At 36.0% G+C, this 19,793-nt stretch overlaps 1 protein-coding gene across 1 annotated transcript in view; it reads right to left on the bottom strand.

Moving 5' to 3' along the window:
* Positions 1-19,793, bottom strand: part of VPS54 (VPS54 subunit of GARP complex) — an 88,838-nt gene that overhangs the window by 23,750 nt on the left and 45,295 nt on the right. The window contains 7 exon segments of the mRNA XM_027622684.2: positions 371-552; positions 1,358-1,487; positions 10,490-10,830; positions 14,227-14,323; positions 15,311-15,366; positions 17,518-17,625; positions 18,601-18,727. Coding sequence (XP_027478485.2) covers positions 371-552; positions 1,358-1,487; positions 10,490-10,830; positions 14,227-14,323; positions 15,311-15,366; positions 17,518-17,625; positions 18,601-18,727 — 1,041 coding nt within the window.

The raw sequence follows: 19,793 nt of genomic DNA, 5'->3' as shown, positions 1-19,793 counted from the left end.
TAAAATAAATGTACACCTTAATAAATTGAAATCCTTCGTAATTTAATAATCATTTGGTATGAGTACTTTCAGAATATATTTTTCTTTTTACATTTCTTAGCCTAACCAAGAAGAGTAGTGAAACATTAATTAACCTCATGTTGAGTGGAAAAGGAAAAGTCAATCTATTGAGGATCTTCCTGATAAGTACTTTAATGAAAATAAACATTCTAATTCCACTTTGAAAAGCCAAGAAACTGATTTTAATTCCACAATCTGCCTTTAACAAAAAAGAAAAAAGTTTTTCAGGGGGCTAATCAATTAAATATAATCATGTTTTGTAAAGAAAAGGGAAAAAAACTAAAGAACAGAATGAACATGGCAATGATACCTGAGCTTAGTTTTTCTCTCTTCATGAAACCTATTTACAAATTTATTAGCTTGGCTCTGAAGTGCTCCAAGTAATGACATACTTTTTCTTCCACAGATGTGTTCAGTATCTAAAATGAATGTTTCCATTAATCTAGAAAGTGTTATGAATTCCGTGGAATTTAGCTTCTCAAGAAAACCATCCTAAATTTTAAAGATAACACAAAAATCATGACAGAGAATTAGATATAACACCAAATACAAATAAGCTATAAAACCAACCTCGTTTAATATATGTTAATTATGTTATTTTAATAATATATATTAATTCATAAATATCACCTGAAATCATTTTTTTAAGATTTTATTTATTTGACAGAGAGAGTGAGCACAAGCAGGGGAAGCAGCAGGCAGAGGGAGAGAGAGAAGCAGGTTCCCACTGAGCAGGGAGCCCGACGTGGGGCTCAATCCCAAGACCCTGGGGATCATGACCTGAGCCAAAGGGAGCCACTTAACAACTAAGCCACCCAGGTGCCCCTATCTTAAAATCATTTTTAATGAAGTTTCTCAATACTTCAGTCCCAGAAATTGAATATTAAAAGCTTAAAATGTCTAAATTTTACCCTGACCCCTTTATAATACAGTGGCTCAAATAAATTCAGGTCATACTATAAAATTTTCATATTCTTGCATTTCAACTATTTTTATTAATATGGTGGGTAATTATATACACATATATATATATATACACATATAAAATAGCATATTAACTTCAAATTAATTATTAAGGCATTAAATCTCAAAATTATTCTTTTAATCAATTTTTTAAGGAATAATAAATTTTCCTATTTCTTTTATTTGGATTATTTTACATTTCAACATCTTCCTAATAGGCCACATCAGTACCACTAACCTTATTAAGTATTAAAAATATATGCATTATGGGGAACATAGGGACATAATAATTATACTATGTATGAAGTATCTAAAACTTTATCAAACAACTAACCTTTGCTCTTGACATGAGAAATTTGACAGCTCGATCATGGCATATATCTGAGGCACTATACAATAACTCTTGGATATTATTTGCCAGTTTTTCTAGCTCTAAATCAGTTAATTTCATGTCTTCATTGACCCTGAAAATGATAAAAAGAGATTAAGTCAGGGAAAATTGTGAGTATATTGTCCTTGACAGGTAGCATACCAATAAAAAACAAAAAGCTATAAAATTCACATCTGATGAAAAATTCTGTGATGTATCAAACACTTTTTTTGTGTGTGGTGAAGCATCACTTAAACAAGCTCAGTTAATACAAATATTTTACCCTAATCTTATATAAAAATAATTTTCTCCCTCTGCTGTAGTATTTTCTGTAGTTATTTTAGACTCTGATCGGAAATTCTGCAAAAACTACAGCAAAAAAAAAAAAAAAAAAAAATTCTAGGTAGGTACAAGGTGGTAGCTGTGGTACATTGTGCACAGGTGCCTAGGATGATACACTGTAAGGGAGTGGAATGAAGGGATGTTATTTCATGACAAATAGGCACTTGGCAGGGGAGGGGGCCTCCGGCCAAGAGCAGCGCACAAAATTGGAACTTTTAGAAGTTGGCAACTGCCTTCGGCTCAGGTCATGATCCTGGAGTCCCGGGATCGAGTCCCGCATCGGGCTCCCTACTCAGCAGGGAGCCTGCTTCTCCCTCCAACCCTACCCCCTCTCATGTACTCTCTCTCTCTCTCATTCTCACTCTTTCAAAATAAATAAATCTTTAAAAAAAAAAAAAAAGAAGTTGGCTCCGCTGAGGGACGTCTCTCCAGTGGCTAAGCTGGGGGTGGAACCTCGCGGGACAGTGTGGTTTCAGGACCCTTGGGGTCACAAAGACCGGGGGTGCCTGAGTGCGGCAGAACTCCTGGTATCAGAGCAGAGAAGCCAGCTGCAGAGACGGAGCCAAGGCGCGGGCTCTCAGCTCCGGGTTACCATAAACCGTGATCCACGGCACAGTTGGGCCACTGCTCTTCCAGCAGGGACCCAACAAGTGGCAGATCCGGGGAGACTCCCCTTCTTCCCCAGGGAGGAGCAGCGCGGGAGCGCACTGCAGGGATCTGCCGGGTTTGGAGACTCCACACAGGGTCGTGGGCCAGAGATAGAAATGCTCGGTCACAGGTCGGGTGAGTATGGAGTGCGGCAGGAGACGGGGAGATGGGAGTGATTGATCTGAGATTGCTGCTTTTCCTCTGGGGCGGAGATTGGGAGGCCACCATTTTCACTCCCGTCCTCCAAAGCTGTATGGAAAGCTTGCAGGGAACAAAAGCTCCCGAGAGCAAACACAAGCAGATTACTTAGCTCCACCGGGCAAGGGTGGGGCAATTCCGCCTCCGGCAAAGACATTTGAGAACCACAGCAACAGGCCCCTCCCCCGGAAGATCAGCAAGAACAGCCAGCCAAGACCAAGTTCCCCAATCAATGAGAACGGCAGAACTCCAGCACCAGGGGAATACTGCACATAGAATTCATGGCTTTTTTCCCATGATTCTTTACTCTTTCAAAGTTAATTTTTTTTCTTTTTTTTTTCTTTTTCCCTTTTTCAACCAAAATCTTATCAATCCCTTTTTTATAAAACATTTTTATTTTTCATTTTTAGAGTCATATTCTATCCCTTCATAGTAGTTACCCTTATTTTTGGCATATATATATAAGTTGTTCTCTCTTTAAAATTTTGAGGTAACGGTTTCTTATAACAGATCAAAATATACCCTAAATCTCTAGTGTATGGCTTTGTTCTAGTCTCCTGCCTGATCACATTCTCTCCCTTTTCGTTTCTTTTTTTTTAATCCACTTTTTTATTCTTTAAAGATTTTATTTATTTATTCATGAGAGACAGAGAGAGAGAGAGAGGCAGAGGGAGAAGCAGGCTCCCAAGGAGCAGGGAGCCCAACGTAGGACTCGATCCCAGGGCCCTGGGATCATGACCTGAGTCAAAGGCAGACGCTGAACGATATGAGCCACCCACGTGCCCCTCTTCTTTCTTTTTTCAAACAACTTCTCAATTCCTTTTATAAAATCTTTTATAATTTTCATCTTTACTGTCATATTCCATCCCTTCATCGTATTAACCCTTATTTTGTGCACATATAAGTATTTCTTTCTTTAAAATTTTGGGAGTCATTTTCTTCTAACAGACCAAAACACACCCCAAATCTAGTGTGTGGCACTGATCTATGCACCAACCTGATCATATATGATCATATTGGTTTTTTTGTTTTGTTCTGTTTTTGTTTTTATCTTTTTCTTTCTCTTTTTTCTTTCTTTCCCTTTCTTTTCCCCTGGTTCCAGGTCTTTTCTGATTTGTTTAGAGTATATTTTCTGGGGACTTTTTTACCCTGTTAGCATTTCGTTCTCTCATTCATCTATTCTCCTCTGGACAAAATGACAAGATGGAAAAAATCACCTCAACAAAAAGAACAAGAGGCAGTACCGACTGCCAGGGACCTACTCAATACGGACATTACTATTATGTCAGAACTAGAGTTCAGAATGATGATTTTAAAGATACTAGCTGGGCTTGAAAAAAGCATGGAAGTTATTAGAGACACCCTTTCTGGAGAAATAAAAGAACTAAAATCTAACCAAGTTGAAATCAAAAAGGCTATTAATAAGGTGCAATAAAAAATGGGGGCTCTAACTGCTAGGATAAATGAGGCAGAAGAGAGAATTAGCGATATAGAAGACCAAATGATGGAAAATAAAGAAGCTGAGAAAAAGAGAAACAACTACTGGATCACGAGGGCAGAATTCGAGAGATAAGCAATATGATAAGACGAAACAACATTAGAATAATTGGGATCCCAGAAGAAGAAGAAAGATAGAGAGGGGCAGAAGGTATATTGGAGCAAACTGTAGCAGAGAACTTCCCTAATGTGGGGAAGGAAACAGGCATCAAAATCCAGGAGGCACAGAGAACCCCTCTCAAAATCAATAAAAATAGGTCAACACCCCGACATCTAATAGTAAAACTTACGAGTCTCAGAGACAAAGAGAAAATCCTGAAAGCAGCTCGGGAGAAGAGATATGTAACCTACAATGGTAGAAACATTAGATTGGCAACAGACCTATCCACAGAGACCTGGCAGGCCAGAAAGGACTGGCATGATATATTCAGAGCACTAAATGAGAAAAATATGCAGCCAAGAATACTATATCCAGCTAGGCTGTCACTGAAAATAGAAGGAGAGATAAAAAGCTTCCAGGACAAAAACTAAAGGAATTTGCAAACACGAAAGCAGCCCTACAAGAAATATTGAAAGGGGTCCTCTAAGCAAAGAGAGAACCTAAAAGCAACAAAGACCAGAAAGGAACACAGACAATATACAGTAACAGTCACCTTACAGGCAATATAATGGCACTAAATTCATGTCTTTCAATAGTTACCCTGAATGTAAATGGGCTAAATGCCCCAATCAAGGCTATCAGATTGGATAAAAAAACAAGACCCATCGATATGTCAGCAAGAGACTCATTTTAGACCCAAAGACACCCCCAGATTGAAAGTGAGGGGGTGGAAAACCATTTACCATGCTAATGGACACCAAAAGAAAGCTGGGGTGGCAATCCTTGTATCAGACAAATTAGATTTTAAACCAAAGACTGTAGTAAGAGATGAGGAAGGACACTGTATCATACTTACAGGGTCTATCCAACAAGAAGATCTAACAATTGTAAATATCTATGCCCCTAACATGGGAGCAGCCAATTATATAAGGCAATTAATAACAAAAGCAAAGAAACACATGGACAATAATACAATAATAGTGGGGGACTTTAACACCCCCCTGACTGAAATGGACAGATCATCTAAGCAAAAGATCAACAAGGAAATAAAGACTTTAAATGACACACTGGACCAAATGGACTTCACAGATATATTCAGAACAAAGCATTCCCAAAGCAACAGAATACACATTCTTCTCTAGTGCCCAGGGAACATTCTCCAGAATTGATCACATCCTAGGTCACAAATCAGGTCTCAACTGGTATCAAAAGATTGGGATCATTCCGTGCATATTTTCAGACCACAGTGCTTTGAAACTAGAACTTGATCACAAGAGGAAAGTCGGAAAGAACTCAAATACATGGAGGCTAGAGAGCATCCTACTACAGAATGAATGGGTCAACCAGAAAATTAAAGAAGAATTAAAAAAATTCATGGAAACCAATGAAAATGAAAACACAACTGTTCAAAATCTTTGGGATACAGCAAAGACAGTCCTAAGAGGAAAGTATATAGCAATACAAGCCTTTCTCAAGAAACAAGAAAGGTCTCAAATACACAACCTAACCCTACACCTAAGAGAAGAGCTGGAGAGAGAACAGCAAATAAAGCCTAAACCCAGCAGGAGAAGAAAAATAATAAAGATTAGAGCAGAAATCAAAAGAACAGTAGAACAGATCAACGAAACTAGGAGCTGGTTCTCTGAAAGAATTAACAAGATTCATAAACCCCTGGCCAGACTTATCAAAAAGAAAAAAGACTCAAATAAACAAAATCATGAATGAAAGAGGAGAGATCACAACCAACACCAAAGAAATACAAACAATTATAAGAACATATTATGAGCAACTATATGCCAGCAAATTAGATAATCTGGAAGAAATGGATGCACTCCTAGAGATGTATCAACTACCAAAACCAGGAGAAATAGAAAACCTGAACAGACCTATCACCACTAAGGAAATTGAAGCAGTCATCAAAAATCTCCCAACAAACAAGAGCCCAGGGCCAGACAGCTTCCCAGGGGAATTCTACCAAACATCTGAAGAAGAATTAATACTTAGTTTTCTGAAACTATTCCAAAAAATAGAATTTTCTATATTTTATGAGGCCACCAGTACCTTGATCCCCAAACCAGACAAAGACCCCATGAAAAAGGAGAATTACAGACCAATATCCTTGGTGAACACGGATGCAAAAATTCTCACCAAAATACTAGCCAATAGGATCCAACACTACATTAAAAGGATTATTCACCACAACCAAGTGGGATTTATCCCTGGGCTGCAAGGTTGGTTCAACATCCGCAAATCAATCAATGTGATACAATACCTTAATAAAAGAAAGAACAAGAACCATATGATCCTCTCAATAGATGCAGAAAAAGCATCTGACAAAGTACAGCATCCTTTCTTGATCAAAACTCTTCAGAGTATAGGGATAGAGGGTACATGCCTCAATATCATAAAAGCCATCTATGAAAAACCCACAGCAAATATTCTCAATGGGGAAAAACTGAGAGCTTCCCCCTAAGGTCAGGAACATGGCAGGGATGTCCACTATCATCACTGCTATTCAACATAGTATTAGAAGTCCTAGCCACAGCAATGAGACAACAAAAAGAAATAAAAGGCATCCAAATTGGCAAAGAAGAAGTCAAACTCTCACTGTTTGCAGATGATATGATACTTTATGTGGAAAACCCAAAAGACTCCACCCCAAAACTGCTAGAACTCATACAGGAATTCAGTACAGTGGCAGGATATAAAATCAATGCACAGAAATCAGTGGCATTCCTATACACCAACAACAAGACAGAAGAGAGAGAAATTAAGGAGTCGATCCCATTTACAATTGCACCCAAAACCATAAGATACCTAGGAATAAATCTAACCAAAGAAGCAAAGAATCTGTACTCAGAAAACTATAAAATACTCATGAAAGAAATTGAGCAAGACACAAAGAAATGGAAAAACGTTCCATGCTCATGGATTGGAAGAACAAATATTATGAAGATGTCAACGCTACCTAGAGCAATCTACACATTCAATGCAATCCCCATCAAAATACCATCCACTTTTTTCAAAGAAATGGAATAAATAATCCTAAAATTTGTATGGAACCAGAAAAGACCCCGAATAGCCGGAGGAATGTTAAAAAAGAAAAGCAAAGCTGGCGGCATCACGATTCCGGACTTCAAGCTCCATTACGAAGCTGTCATCACCAAGACAGTATGGTACTGGCACAAAAACAGACACATAGATCAATGGAACAGAATCGAGAGTCCAGAAATGGACTCTCAACTCTATGGTCAACTAATCTTCGACAAAGCAGGAAAGAATGTCCAATGGAAAAAAGACAGTCTCTTCAACAAACAGTGTTGGGAAAATTGGACAGCCACATGCAGAAGAATGAAACTGGACGATTTCCTTACACCACACACAAAAATACACTCAAAATGGTTGAAAGACCTAAATGTGAGACCGGAGTCCATCAACATCCTAAAGGAGAACACAGGCAGCACCCTCTTTGACCTCAGCTGCAGCAACTTCTTCCTAGAAACATCGTCAAAGGCAAGGGAAGCAAGGGCAAAAATGAACTATTGGGACCTCATCAAGATAAAAAGCTTCTGCACAGCAAAAGAAACAGTCCACAAAATCAAAAGACAACTGACAGAATGGGAGAAGATATCTGCAAATGACATATCAGATAAAGGGCTAGTATCCAGAATCTATAAAGAACTTAAACTCAACACCCAAAGAACAAATGATCCAAACAAGACATGAACAGACATTTTTCCAAAGAAGACATCCAAATGGCCAACAGACACATGAAAAAGTGCTCAACATTGCTTGGCGTCAGGGAAATCAAAATCAAAACCTCAATGAGATACCACCTCACACCAGTCAGAATGGCTAAAATTAACAAGTCAGGAAATGACAGATGTTGGCGGGGATGCGGAGAAAGGGGAACCCTCCTACACTGTTGGTGGGAACTCAAGCTGGTGCAGCCACTCTGGAAAACAGTATGGAGGTTCTTCAAAAAGTTGAAAATAGAGCTACCGTACAATCCAGCAATTGCACTACCGGGTATTTACCCTAAAGATACAAATGTAGGGATCTGAAGGGGTACATGCACCCTGATGTTTATAGCAGCAATGCCCACAACAGCCAAACTGTGGAAAGAGCCAAGATGTCCATCAAGAGATGAATGGATAAAGAAGATGTGGTATATATATACACAATGGAATATTATGCAGCCATCAAAAAGAATGAAATCTTGCCATTTGCAACGACGTGGATAGAACTAGAGGGTATTATGCTGAGCGAAATAAGTCAATCAGAGAAAGACATGTATCATATGACCTCACTGATATGAGAAATTCTTAATCTCAGGAAACAAACTGAGGGTTGCTGGAGTGGTGGGGGGTGGGAGGGATGGGGTGGTTGGGTGATAGACATTGGGGAGGGTTTGTGCTACAGTAAGCGCTGTGAGTTGTACAAGAATGATGAATCGCAGATCTGTACCTCTGAAACAAATAATACATTATATGTTAGAAAAAAAAGAAGAAGATAGCAGGAGGGGAAGAATGAAGGGGGTGGAAATCGGAGGGGGAGACGAACCATGAGAGACTATGGACTCTGAAAAACAAAGTGAGGGTTCCAGAGGGGAGGGGGGTGGGTGGATGGGTTAGCCTGGTGATGGGTATTAAAGAGGGCACGTTCTGCATGGAGCAGTGGGTGTTATACGCAAACAATGAATCATGGAACACTACATCAAAAACTAATGATGTAATGTATGGTGATTAACATAATAAAAAAAAGTTAAAATAAAAAAGTAAGGTAACCAGCTCTTTGTCTTCTCCATCCTGCTGCTAGGGATGCAGATTTGATGATAAAAGCTGAAGCAGCCTCTTTAGACAGAGATGGAAGCTACAAAATGAGAATGGCAGAGCTGCGTTCTTTGTTGTGGACTTCCTACCTCTGAACTCTTATGTGAGAGAAACAAAATTCTATACTGTTTAAGTTATAGAGTTTTTTATACACCTTTTGTGATAGTTTTAGACTGCACCGTAACCAGTAAGTGTGAAATATTAGCCTGAACAGAGAAAAAATATTTGTATTATTATGTAGTTCAGTGTTTTCTTCTTGGTGGGGACAGGAGGTATTACAGCTGATTTTATGCTATAACTACAACCTATATAAGCTCCTGGGACATAAGCCGGTTTCTATAAAAATGAAAAAAGTACATACTGAATTCTTTTTCTTAACAATAACTAAATCCAAACTATGTTCTTGGATCAGAAAGATTTTATTGGCTTTGTTTTGTTTTGTTCTATACACGAGATTATTGGGACAACTGGTGAACTCTGGGATTATGGATTAGATGGTAATAATGTATCAATGTTTTCTTTTCTTTTTTAAGGTTTTATTTATTTATTTGAGAGAGAGAGAGAGAGAAAGCACAAGCGGTGGGGAGGGGCAGAGGGAGAAGCTGACTCCCCACTGAGCAGGAAGGCGATGCAGGGCTGGATCCCAGGACCCTGGGATCATGATATGAGCCGAAGGCAGATGCTTAACCGACTGAGCCACCCAGGTGCCCCATATCAATGTTTTCTTGATTCTAATTGGTATACTGTAGTTATTTTAAGAGAGTATTCTTGTATTTGAGGAAATATACACTGAAGAATATGGAGATAATGGGACATCACATCCGTAACCTTTTGTCAAATGATTCAGAAAAAGTATTAACATGAGAGACAGAGAGAAGGGAGCAAGAAAGAAAAAAAGGGAGGAAGGGAGAGAGAAGGCAATGTGGTAAACTGTTAAGAAATGAGGAATCAAGGTGAAGGATATATGACTTTTTTGTACAACTCTCACAACTTTTCTGTAAATTTGAAAAAATAAGACATTTTAAAAAGTCATATTTGAAAAGATGGTGTGATCCACTTGGAAATTCACCAAAAAAATGACAAAAAAAACCTGTAAATCAAACAGATCTTCACTATGTACAAAATACAAAGATATCATAGTAGAAGAAAGAAAAATAAACAAGGTAATGCTGACCTGATTTCCAGGACAAGTTCTGCCACTACTAAGTTTAAAAAAGTCGACTAAACTCTCTGAAATAAGGCATTTAATTAAATGGTTCCTTTCCAGCCTTGAAATTCTGGAATTCTCAATTACTTCCAAAGCTCACCTTCTTATATTCCATACATTTTCAAAAAGATATGTTTCATAATATTTATTTTTGTTAAATTCCAATACCGAAGTTCAAATGATTTTTCAATAAACTGAATAATCAATCTTACTGAAACCATTAAGAAGAGGACTCAAAGTCCTGTAAAGTTGGCAGCAGTCACCATACTCACATAATATCCACACCTCCTGGAGTAGCAGATGATGATGTCTGCTCTTTGCTGGATGAAGAATCAGTAGTACATTCTGGTTCGGATACCGAATCACTGCTGCAGGGCTCGCTATTTGGAGATGCATTTCTTTGAGAGGTAGTGTCGATCACTAAAGGTGTTAATTCACTCTCAACGAATGCATCACTTATAAACATGCCTTCATGGATTAAATAAGCCACTTCTGTGTCCAGTGAATTGTCTTTTGTAGCATTTTTCTGTTGTGAAATCTCCTCCAATTCTCTGGTCCTTCGGTTTTTGTCAAGAACTGAGAGAACAACACTGTGAATGATATTTAACGTTGCCTATAAGAAAACAGGATACATTTTTAAACGACTTAAAATAACATGTACCTAAAACTCCCAAAAGTGAATTCTGCATATATACTTTTGAACATCTTATAAATGAGTGCCAAAGTCACGTGTATCAGAATTTCTACCAATTGTTGGGGCACCTGGGTGGCTCAATCAGTTAAGCACCTGCCTTCAACTCTGGTCATGACCTCGGGGTCCTGGGTTGGAGCCCAGTGTCGGGCTCCCTACTTAGTGGGGAGCCTACTTCTCCCTCTCCCTCTGCTGCTCCCTTTGCTTGTGCTCTATCAAATAAATAAATCTTAAAAAAAAAATTTCTACCAATCTTTTATCACACAGTAAAGGTGACTTGTGAAAAAGTACTACTCAAGAGAAATGGGTTCCCTAAAGCTTAGGAATAGCGTTCTGTATTTTAATTGATTTTGTAAGTGGAAATCTCCCTAAAATATATTGTTTATATATTAAGTACCTTAAGTAGCTTACACTAAACAAAACATAACTTGCCTATCACATATCTGTTAAGGGGTTAAACAGCCAGAATATATAAAGAACTCTATAACTCAACAAAAAAAATCTGATTAAAAAATGGACAAAAAAAGAATTTCTCCAAAGAAGACATACAAATGGCCGATAAGCACATGAAAAGATGCTCAACATCACTGAACATTAAAAAATGCAAATCAAAACTAAAATGAGATACCACCTCATATCCATAAGGATGGATACTATAAAAAAAAAGAAAAAAATACAAGTGTTAGTATATGGAGAAATTGGAACCCTTGTATACTGGTAAATACAAACTTCAAATAGTTTTGTTCTTGTAATGTGGTAAACACTAGTAAAAAAACAAAACAACCTTTCCCTCTCTTTTTTTTAAAGATTTATTTGAGAGAGAGAGAGAGAAAGAGAGCATGCATGTGTCCATGTGTGAGGGAGGGACAGATTAAGAGGGAAAGAGAATCCCAAGGAGACTTCACACTCAGTGTAGAACCTGATGCTGGGCTCAATCCCACAACCCCGGTATCATGACATGAGCCAAAACCAAGAGTCAGACACTCAACCAACTGCACCACCCAGGCGCCCCCAAAACAACCTTTTCTGATTATAAAAGTTATACATCTCTTTGTGGAAAACTTAGGAAAAACAAACAAAAAAAGAATAATAAATTTAAATTATACTGGCAAAGGATAACTATCAAAAAGACAAACTATCTCTTTATTCTACAAAGATGAAAGGTAATAAATCTTTTTAACATAGCTGAGATCACACTATATAAATAGATCTATATTTTGCCTTTTCACTTAATGTTATAATGTATGCATTTTCCTCAACATTAAAAATCCTTGGCTGCATGATATTCCATGGTAATGAATATACCAGGCATAATTTACTTTACCATTCCTCTACTGTTAGACATCTGGGTTCTTTCCAATTTGCAGTTATTTAAAAATTCTCAATTAAAAATGAATAGCTTGTAATTAACCCTATTTTCTCAGGGAAATCATATCCTTACAGAATCACAAACTTTTTTCAAAGAAAAAAGTACCATATTTATAGGTTATATAACATCGTCAAAGATGTTTTACAGAAGTATTAGCTTAAGGGGTCTAAATATGAAAATGAGAAATTAAAACTATGATAAATCACTGTTCCCATACTGCACATACATCAAATAAAATTTTGGCCTAATTTAACTGATACAGAACCTAAAAATGAAATAGCTATAAAAAAAATTACTGGCAAAAGATATGGAAGCAACCCAAGTGTCCATCCATAAATGAATGGGATAAAGCAGATGTGGTACGCACGCATGCACACACACAAACACACACAGGAATATTATTCAACCATAAAAAAAAAGTGAAATCTTCCCATTTGCAACAACATGGATGAATCTAGAGGGCATAATGCTAAGTGAAGTCAGTCAGAGAAAGACAAATACCATATGATTTCACTCATAGGTGGAATATAAAAAAAAAACAGAAAAAAAGAGCCAAAAACCAAACTCTTAAATATAGAGAACTGGAGGCTGCCAGTGGGAAGATGGGGAGGGGAATGGGTGAAATAGGTGAAGGGAATTAAGAGTACACTTATCGTAGTGAGCACTGACTAATGTACAGAATTGCTGAATTGTTATAATGTACATCTGAAACTAATATAACACTGTATGTTAATTATATTTAAATTAAAAAAAATTACTGGCAAAAAGCTGGCCAATTCTACAATTTGCAGTGTAAGAGTTTGATACATCACGGACATGCAATAATAGAACTGTGCATGATGAAGTCATGGTGGGAATATAGGAAAAAGTGAAAACATGGCCTAGTTATTGAGCAATCCACGGATACAGGTTTGCTATCTATCGCTATCGATGCATGGGATCAACATTTTGGCAGAAGTCTAAATTAAGTACAGTGAATCAAGTGTTTAAAAAATTTCCCACTCAGAAAGGTCATACACATGACTTAGCATCACTCCAATGCTGATAAGGAAAAGTCATGTCACAGATAATTACCAAAGTGCTCCAGACCATTTAACAGGATACTCAGGAGATGCGAGGGATGTTACCTAGCACATGTAACACAATACTGACATCTGATAATTCAAAGAATGTCAACTTTCACAAACAGCCTGTTAGACTCAGTAATTCCTAATGACTGTCTTATTAAAACACAGTTATGACATGTTGGTAATTCTAACCAAAATGTATTAGTCGATGACATCTTTTCTTCTGAAAAATGCTGTGTGGTATGTGTTCTTTTTCTTATACCGAGTGGCTTAAAATTGAGTGATTTGACTAAAGAGAATAATTAAATGTAATGCATAATCCTTGACTGGCTCCCAGATTAAAAAGTGAAATAAAAACCTATAATGAAAGACATTAGTAGAGCCATTTAAACATGAACTATAGGTTTAAATATACCACTATATCAACATCAAATATTTCTAGAAAAAATAAGTGGTTTGGAAGATTTTTTTATTATTATTATTAACATATAATGTATTATTTGTTTCAGGGGTACAGGTCTGTGATTCATCAGTCTTACACAAGGTTTGGAAGATTTTTGAGTGTTTCACAATATTGTACCTCTAGATAATCCAGAGAGATTCAAGAATAACAAAATCACAAGAGGAGACAGTACTGTATAATATTTAATGCCAAGTAAGCATTGTATTTTTAATATAAAATAAATCATCCAAAATTACAGAGTATCAAAGTACTCTGAAGCACTTCAAATCTTATTTGAAACCAAGCCTCCTTAGAAAAATTACAAAACAAAGAACTTGTGTTTTTTTTCTAACTTGATTCTGATGTATATTATATATCTACTAGAAAGTAGACTTACTTTTTGGGATATTCTGGACAAACTGATAATCACATAGGCTTACCTTAACTCTTTGTAGGAAAATTGTAAACTTAGAGAAAATATCCTTTAGCAGATCAAACCACTGAGGAAAATTCAACATTCTCATCTGATCTGCAAGCCTAGAAAAAAAAATTCAAACAAATATAATGACTATCTTTGGGCAGCTAGGAGTTTACTCTCAAAAGATAATTCTATACTTGAGATACAGGAATTTCTCTATTTAAGTTGAGAAAATTAAAAATAACTGACTCTCTATGTCCATAGGGCTTTTAACAGAATCCCAGTAACTTAATTTTTCCAACTACTAGTGACTCCTGCACTGCTACAGTTGCTTTAACTAATTCTGAAACAGAATTTTCACTAAGTAATAGTGTGGAAATTAAAACTCCTCAATCCTTATTTTAGGAGTTTGGCCCAGAGAAGTTTCAGTTATCCATATTGCTATTCGTATCTTGGGCCAGTTAATAAAGTTTAGGTATCTATATGAAATAAAATTCATAGTTACAAAATATCACTATTCTCAAAATCAAAGAATAGGAATTTCAAGGGTGAAAACAAAAAATTATAGACAGGCATGAGGCAATTCAAAATCATGTATTCAAATTTCTCAAAGCCAATTAGAAGCTAGGTTTTAATTATATAGCTAAATAATTTAAACTTAACACTGCTAGTCCTCTGAGATGGATTATCTTCAATTTCCCTCCTCCATATCTACAGTGTATCCTCTCTATCCTCTCTCTGCCTGGGAGGCTGACCTGCTGGGCTTGGCCAATGAGAAGCCCTTACAGAAGACTGGAAGGAGCAGAGGTACGGATAGCTCCATCTTCCTCCCTGAGAGGCTGTCTCAGGACAAGTGCCTCCCGCACTGAAGATCACTCCAACTACTATAGCTCTTCCCGCCCCGCCCCTCCCAACTACTAAGTGTCCTCCTTCTGAATCCTAACTGTCCTCATCCCTGTCCCTTAAAGGTCCTGCACTGTCACTTGTGATTTTCCTACACTCTGTTCAAACCTTAGTAAATAATTCCTTAACTAAATCCTCCTTAGATTATTCTAATGTGTCATCTTTTCTCTGACTGATAACCCCAACCTAATATTTATACTTACTTCACAACAACATCTGTGTCAATTTCTTCTATTTGTGAAACTTTATTAATCACACACTGCAAAATTTAAGAAAAAAAATTAATGTCTTTAGAATTCTAAGTACTAAATGGCTCATTTGTATACTAAAAGTGATCTCAATGAAAAAAAAAATGACCTCAATAACTATGAGCATCATTTTACCAGACTTCTCTTGTGTCTCTCATACACACCTCAAGGTGTATGAAAAACTATATATCTTTACCCTATTAAGTAATTATTCCAGGGTATGCTTGAACTGTATTAATTAAAATCCCCTACAATTTAAACTATTCAAAACCATACACCAAACAAACAAAACAACACCCAGAACTATAATTCTTAGGAAGAAGGCATAAGCCACATATTAAAATTCCAAAAGAAATTCATTTGGGGGATTATGTTTTCTTGCAATATACGCAACAGTTTTAAGTTTTAAAAAATGCTTAGACTTCAGGAGAATCCTAGGAATTACAACAGCAGTGTTTAAAAAATTTGTTTAGAAGTACTACATACAGAAAATTATACAAATTATGTTCATAGTTCAGTAATTTTTTATAAAGGATTATAGTTGTATAATGAGAACCCAGATCATGAAATTAAACACTGCCAGTAAGCCCCTCTCGTGCTCCCCTCCTAGTCACTACTTCCTCCCAAAAGATACTACTACTTTGATTTCTAATACCACAGATTAGTTCTATGTTTGAATTTTACAAAAGTGTAATCATACAGTGTATACCCCTTTGTCTGGTTTCTTTGGCTCTATATTATATATGTGATATTCATCCATGTTGCTTGATGTAATTTATTCATTCTCATTACTGTATAGTATTCAGTCATATAAATATACCAAAACTCTATTATCTTTTCTACTGATGACATAATTTGGATAAAAAAAAAGAATTTGGGTTTTTCCAGTTTTTTATTACCAATAGTGCTGCCATGAAATTTTGTGCAGTCTTTGGTGAACTTATGTATGCCTTTCTGTTGGGTAAATACCTAGGAGCAGAACTGCTGAGTCATAATATATACATATATTTAGTGCTAGTAGCTACTGTCAACAATTTTTGCAAGTTGTTGTAACAATTTTAAAACACAATGTTTTAGTGTTTGAAAGAGGTAAATGATGGGGTAATTACAATCTTTTTTTTTCCTTGTTTTATTTAAACATTAAAAGTTCAGAAATGGGGGCGCCTGGGTGGCTCAGTCGTTAAGCGTCTGCCTTCAGCTCAGGTCATGATCCCAGGGTCCTGGGAGCGAGACCCGCATCGGGCTCCCTGCTCAGCGGGAAGCCTGCTTCTCCCTCTCCCACTCCCCCTGCTTGTGTCCCCTCTCTCGCTGTGTCTCTTTCTGTCAAATAAATAAATAAAATCTTAAAAAAAAAAAGCTCAGAAATGTACATTCAACCTAATGATGATGATTAATTAAGCCTAATAAATATATTTAAAGTTTTTTTTTCATATTTAGAAAAACTGAAGTTTTGTTAATGATACATATATGAGTAAAAAGGCAAAACAAAGATGAGGAAAGACTGAAAAAACACAGATTTTAGTGTACAATTATCATTTCTGAGAGATAAGGATAAGAGGAAATAAGCGTTTAACTACTGCTGGTGAGGGTGTATTTGGTAAAATCTTTTTAGAAAGCAATTCAGTTCTGTCAAATAATTTAAAAATACTTTTCACTCTCTGACCAATAATTCCACTTCTAGGAATTAGCTATAAGAAAATAGTCTTAAATATGGAAAAACCAAACAAAACTTTGTATCAAAAATGTCATAGTGTTCTACAATACCAAACTGAAAACAGCCTAAATATTCAACAGAGAGGAAGGCATAATATAATGGTGATGGAATTTTACACAACCATCAAAAATGATGTTTCTGAAGGGCTTATATGAGAAAATGCTTATCTTATGATTCTAACTGAAATACATGTACAATTCAAAATCATATATAGTATGATAGCAACAATGAAAAACATCAGTAACAATTTACACTTATAAATATTCTTAAAGTGATAATCTTTTGGCTCGTAAGACTATTTTTTCTTCTATTTTTCCATATTTTGAGTTTTTAAATAAATGAGAAAATGTTACTATTATAAATGTATATATTATCACTAGGCTCATGTAAAAATGAACTTAATAAAAGGTTCTAGACCAAAATATATTAAATAAAAACATACAATTACCTGTTTAATGATATTCTTTGCTGTAATAATCATTTCTTCACTATAGATTTCTAAAAAATTAAGTTTTCTTTGTTTTAAAAGTCCAAATACAAGAGATACAAGTCTTTCCTATTAAAATAAAAACATGGAATTTCACAATTTAAATATAAAATAATCTCACTCAGAAGTAGAAATATTCAACATCATGGGTTTTATTATTTGATCCTCAGACCGCTATCCTGCATATGGTATTTTCTAGAAGCCTTAAAAAAAAAACTCTTTCACAGCAATCTTGTCATCAGATTACTGGAGTCACTGTTTTAAGACAGGTCAATCCTAATGTACTATAGTGAATCAAATGAAGCTGGTTTGGGGGCAAAACAATTAAGTACATTTGGCCTAGTTTCAAAAAGTCGCTAGAACGTATCCTTCTCAAACCCTGATGACCTATAAATATACTCAATGAGCCCTGTGCTTTTAGTTAGTGGGTCAAGAAGACTGAAATGATGACCTAGACTATTTGTGGAGGATTAACTACTAACACATACAAAAATCTCTTTACTTAGGCTGTTATCAGGACTTCTGGATTCTTTACTAGTTTTTGGCAATAATCACCATTAAAAAGTTAGCAGATAAAGGAAGCCTGGATAAAAGTTAGCAGATAAAGGAAGCCTGGATATGATGTATTTGTATATGCATATGCATAAAACATGTTCATAACAGGGACTCAGTGACTGTAAATGACTGATAAGTTACTATACTGATCACTTTTATAAAAGACATACTCTAATACATACATACACATGGATAAATGTTAATTCATCCTATATTTTAAACTTGGTTTGTAAGTTATATAAGACCTCACTTTAAATCCAATTTCTAATTAAGGTATAAAATTATTCTCTAACTTCACAGGATAATGAACAATTATGATGCTTGCTAAAGTCACATAGTGAAGGACTTCATAAGAGTGTGACTGAGTTTGAAACTTAAGATAATTTTGCTGACTATAATCTGAGAAGAAAGAATGTGTTCTAAACTAAGACTGTTAGGAATTAACACTAAGCAATGACATCAATTTCATCCACAGTTCAAAGCACATACCTCTTCTAAAATTTGACAATCGTCTTCCAGTGGTCTGTTTAAGTCACTGTGAGAATAAGTAGAAAATTCTGCAATCATCATTTTATCTATCAGTTTTTCTAATTCACAAAGTTGTGATCCCAAATGCCTACAAAGGAAGAGGAAAATGTCACATATATTCATTAAAAACCCAATTTGCTCCACAATCAAGGAAACTAGTTGGCAAAACTGTTCTAGCTGACAGTATTTGTGCAATAATGTGATATTTGAGTAAAATGGAATCTGTTAACTTAGCAAAAATAACTATGATAGTTTCATATCATCTGTCAAATGCTTTTTTTCTTTACATGTTTAACCTCCAAACACTTAAATGTATTGTAGAAAACATGGTTTAGGAATTTCATGACTGCTTTTTTTGTTTGCTTTTCACAGACGAACTATTCAGATATTCTAAGTCTTTTCCTAATTAACCATTTACTGAACAGCAATGTCAGCAGCTCCCCAGCCATTCATTTACACCACAGATACAAGTGCCTACTATGGCCCTACCGGGGAGGATATAAATACCTGAAGGACTACAGGGACAGACTGACTCAATTCAACCTCAGTTATGAACAGTCTGAGTTAGTGTGCAATTTCCCTCAGGTCATTATACTGAAAGTCAATAAACACAAGATTGAAAATATAAAAATACTAAGCAACAGTCTATCCTTAGAACTTCTTCTCATAAAATATAATGTTCCTTTTTAATCTACCTCTAATATTTATAGATCCTACACAGGATTGGAGAAGGACTCTAATCAGATGGGCAAAGCTGGGCGGGTAGTTAAGGCAATATAGTTTACTAACGGGATCTGGAACACTTTCCCTAGAGAAAGCATGCAGTATCCAAATGACAAGAATGATCCCATGCAGTCCCTGCTCAGGAGGGCCCTAAGGATCACCAACCTTCATATATGAAGGGAATTTCACCATACAATCTAATAGCTTCATAAAAACAATGGGTAATCTAGTTGGTCCAAAGTATTTCAAAAATTAAGTGAAATAGGCCAATGAGAAATCTGTTTATATTATTTATTATATATATATTTTATAATATATAAACATAAAAAATGTTTATATATTATAAAAATTTTTATTTTATTTTATTTATTTATCCAACAGAGAGGTAGAGAAAGAGCACAAGTAGGCAGAGCAGCTGGCAGAGGGAGAGG

The sequence above is a fragment of the Zalophus californianus genome, chromosome 8 (assembly GCF_009762305.2).
Source record: "Zalophus californianus isolate mZalCal1 chromosome 8, mZalCal1.pri.v2, whole genome shotgun sequence".
In the NCBI taxonomy this organism is placed as follows: Eukaryota; Metazoa; Chordata; class Mammalia; order Carnivora; family Otariidae; genus Zalophus; species Zalophus californianus.
Note: the sequence above shows the minus strand (reverse complement) of the source record. Positions and strands in the feature narration are given on the sequence as shown.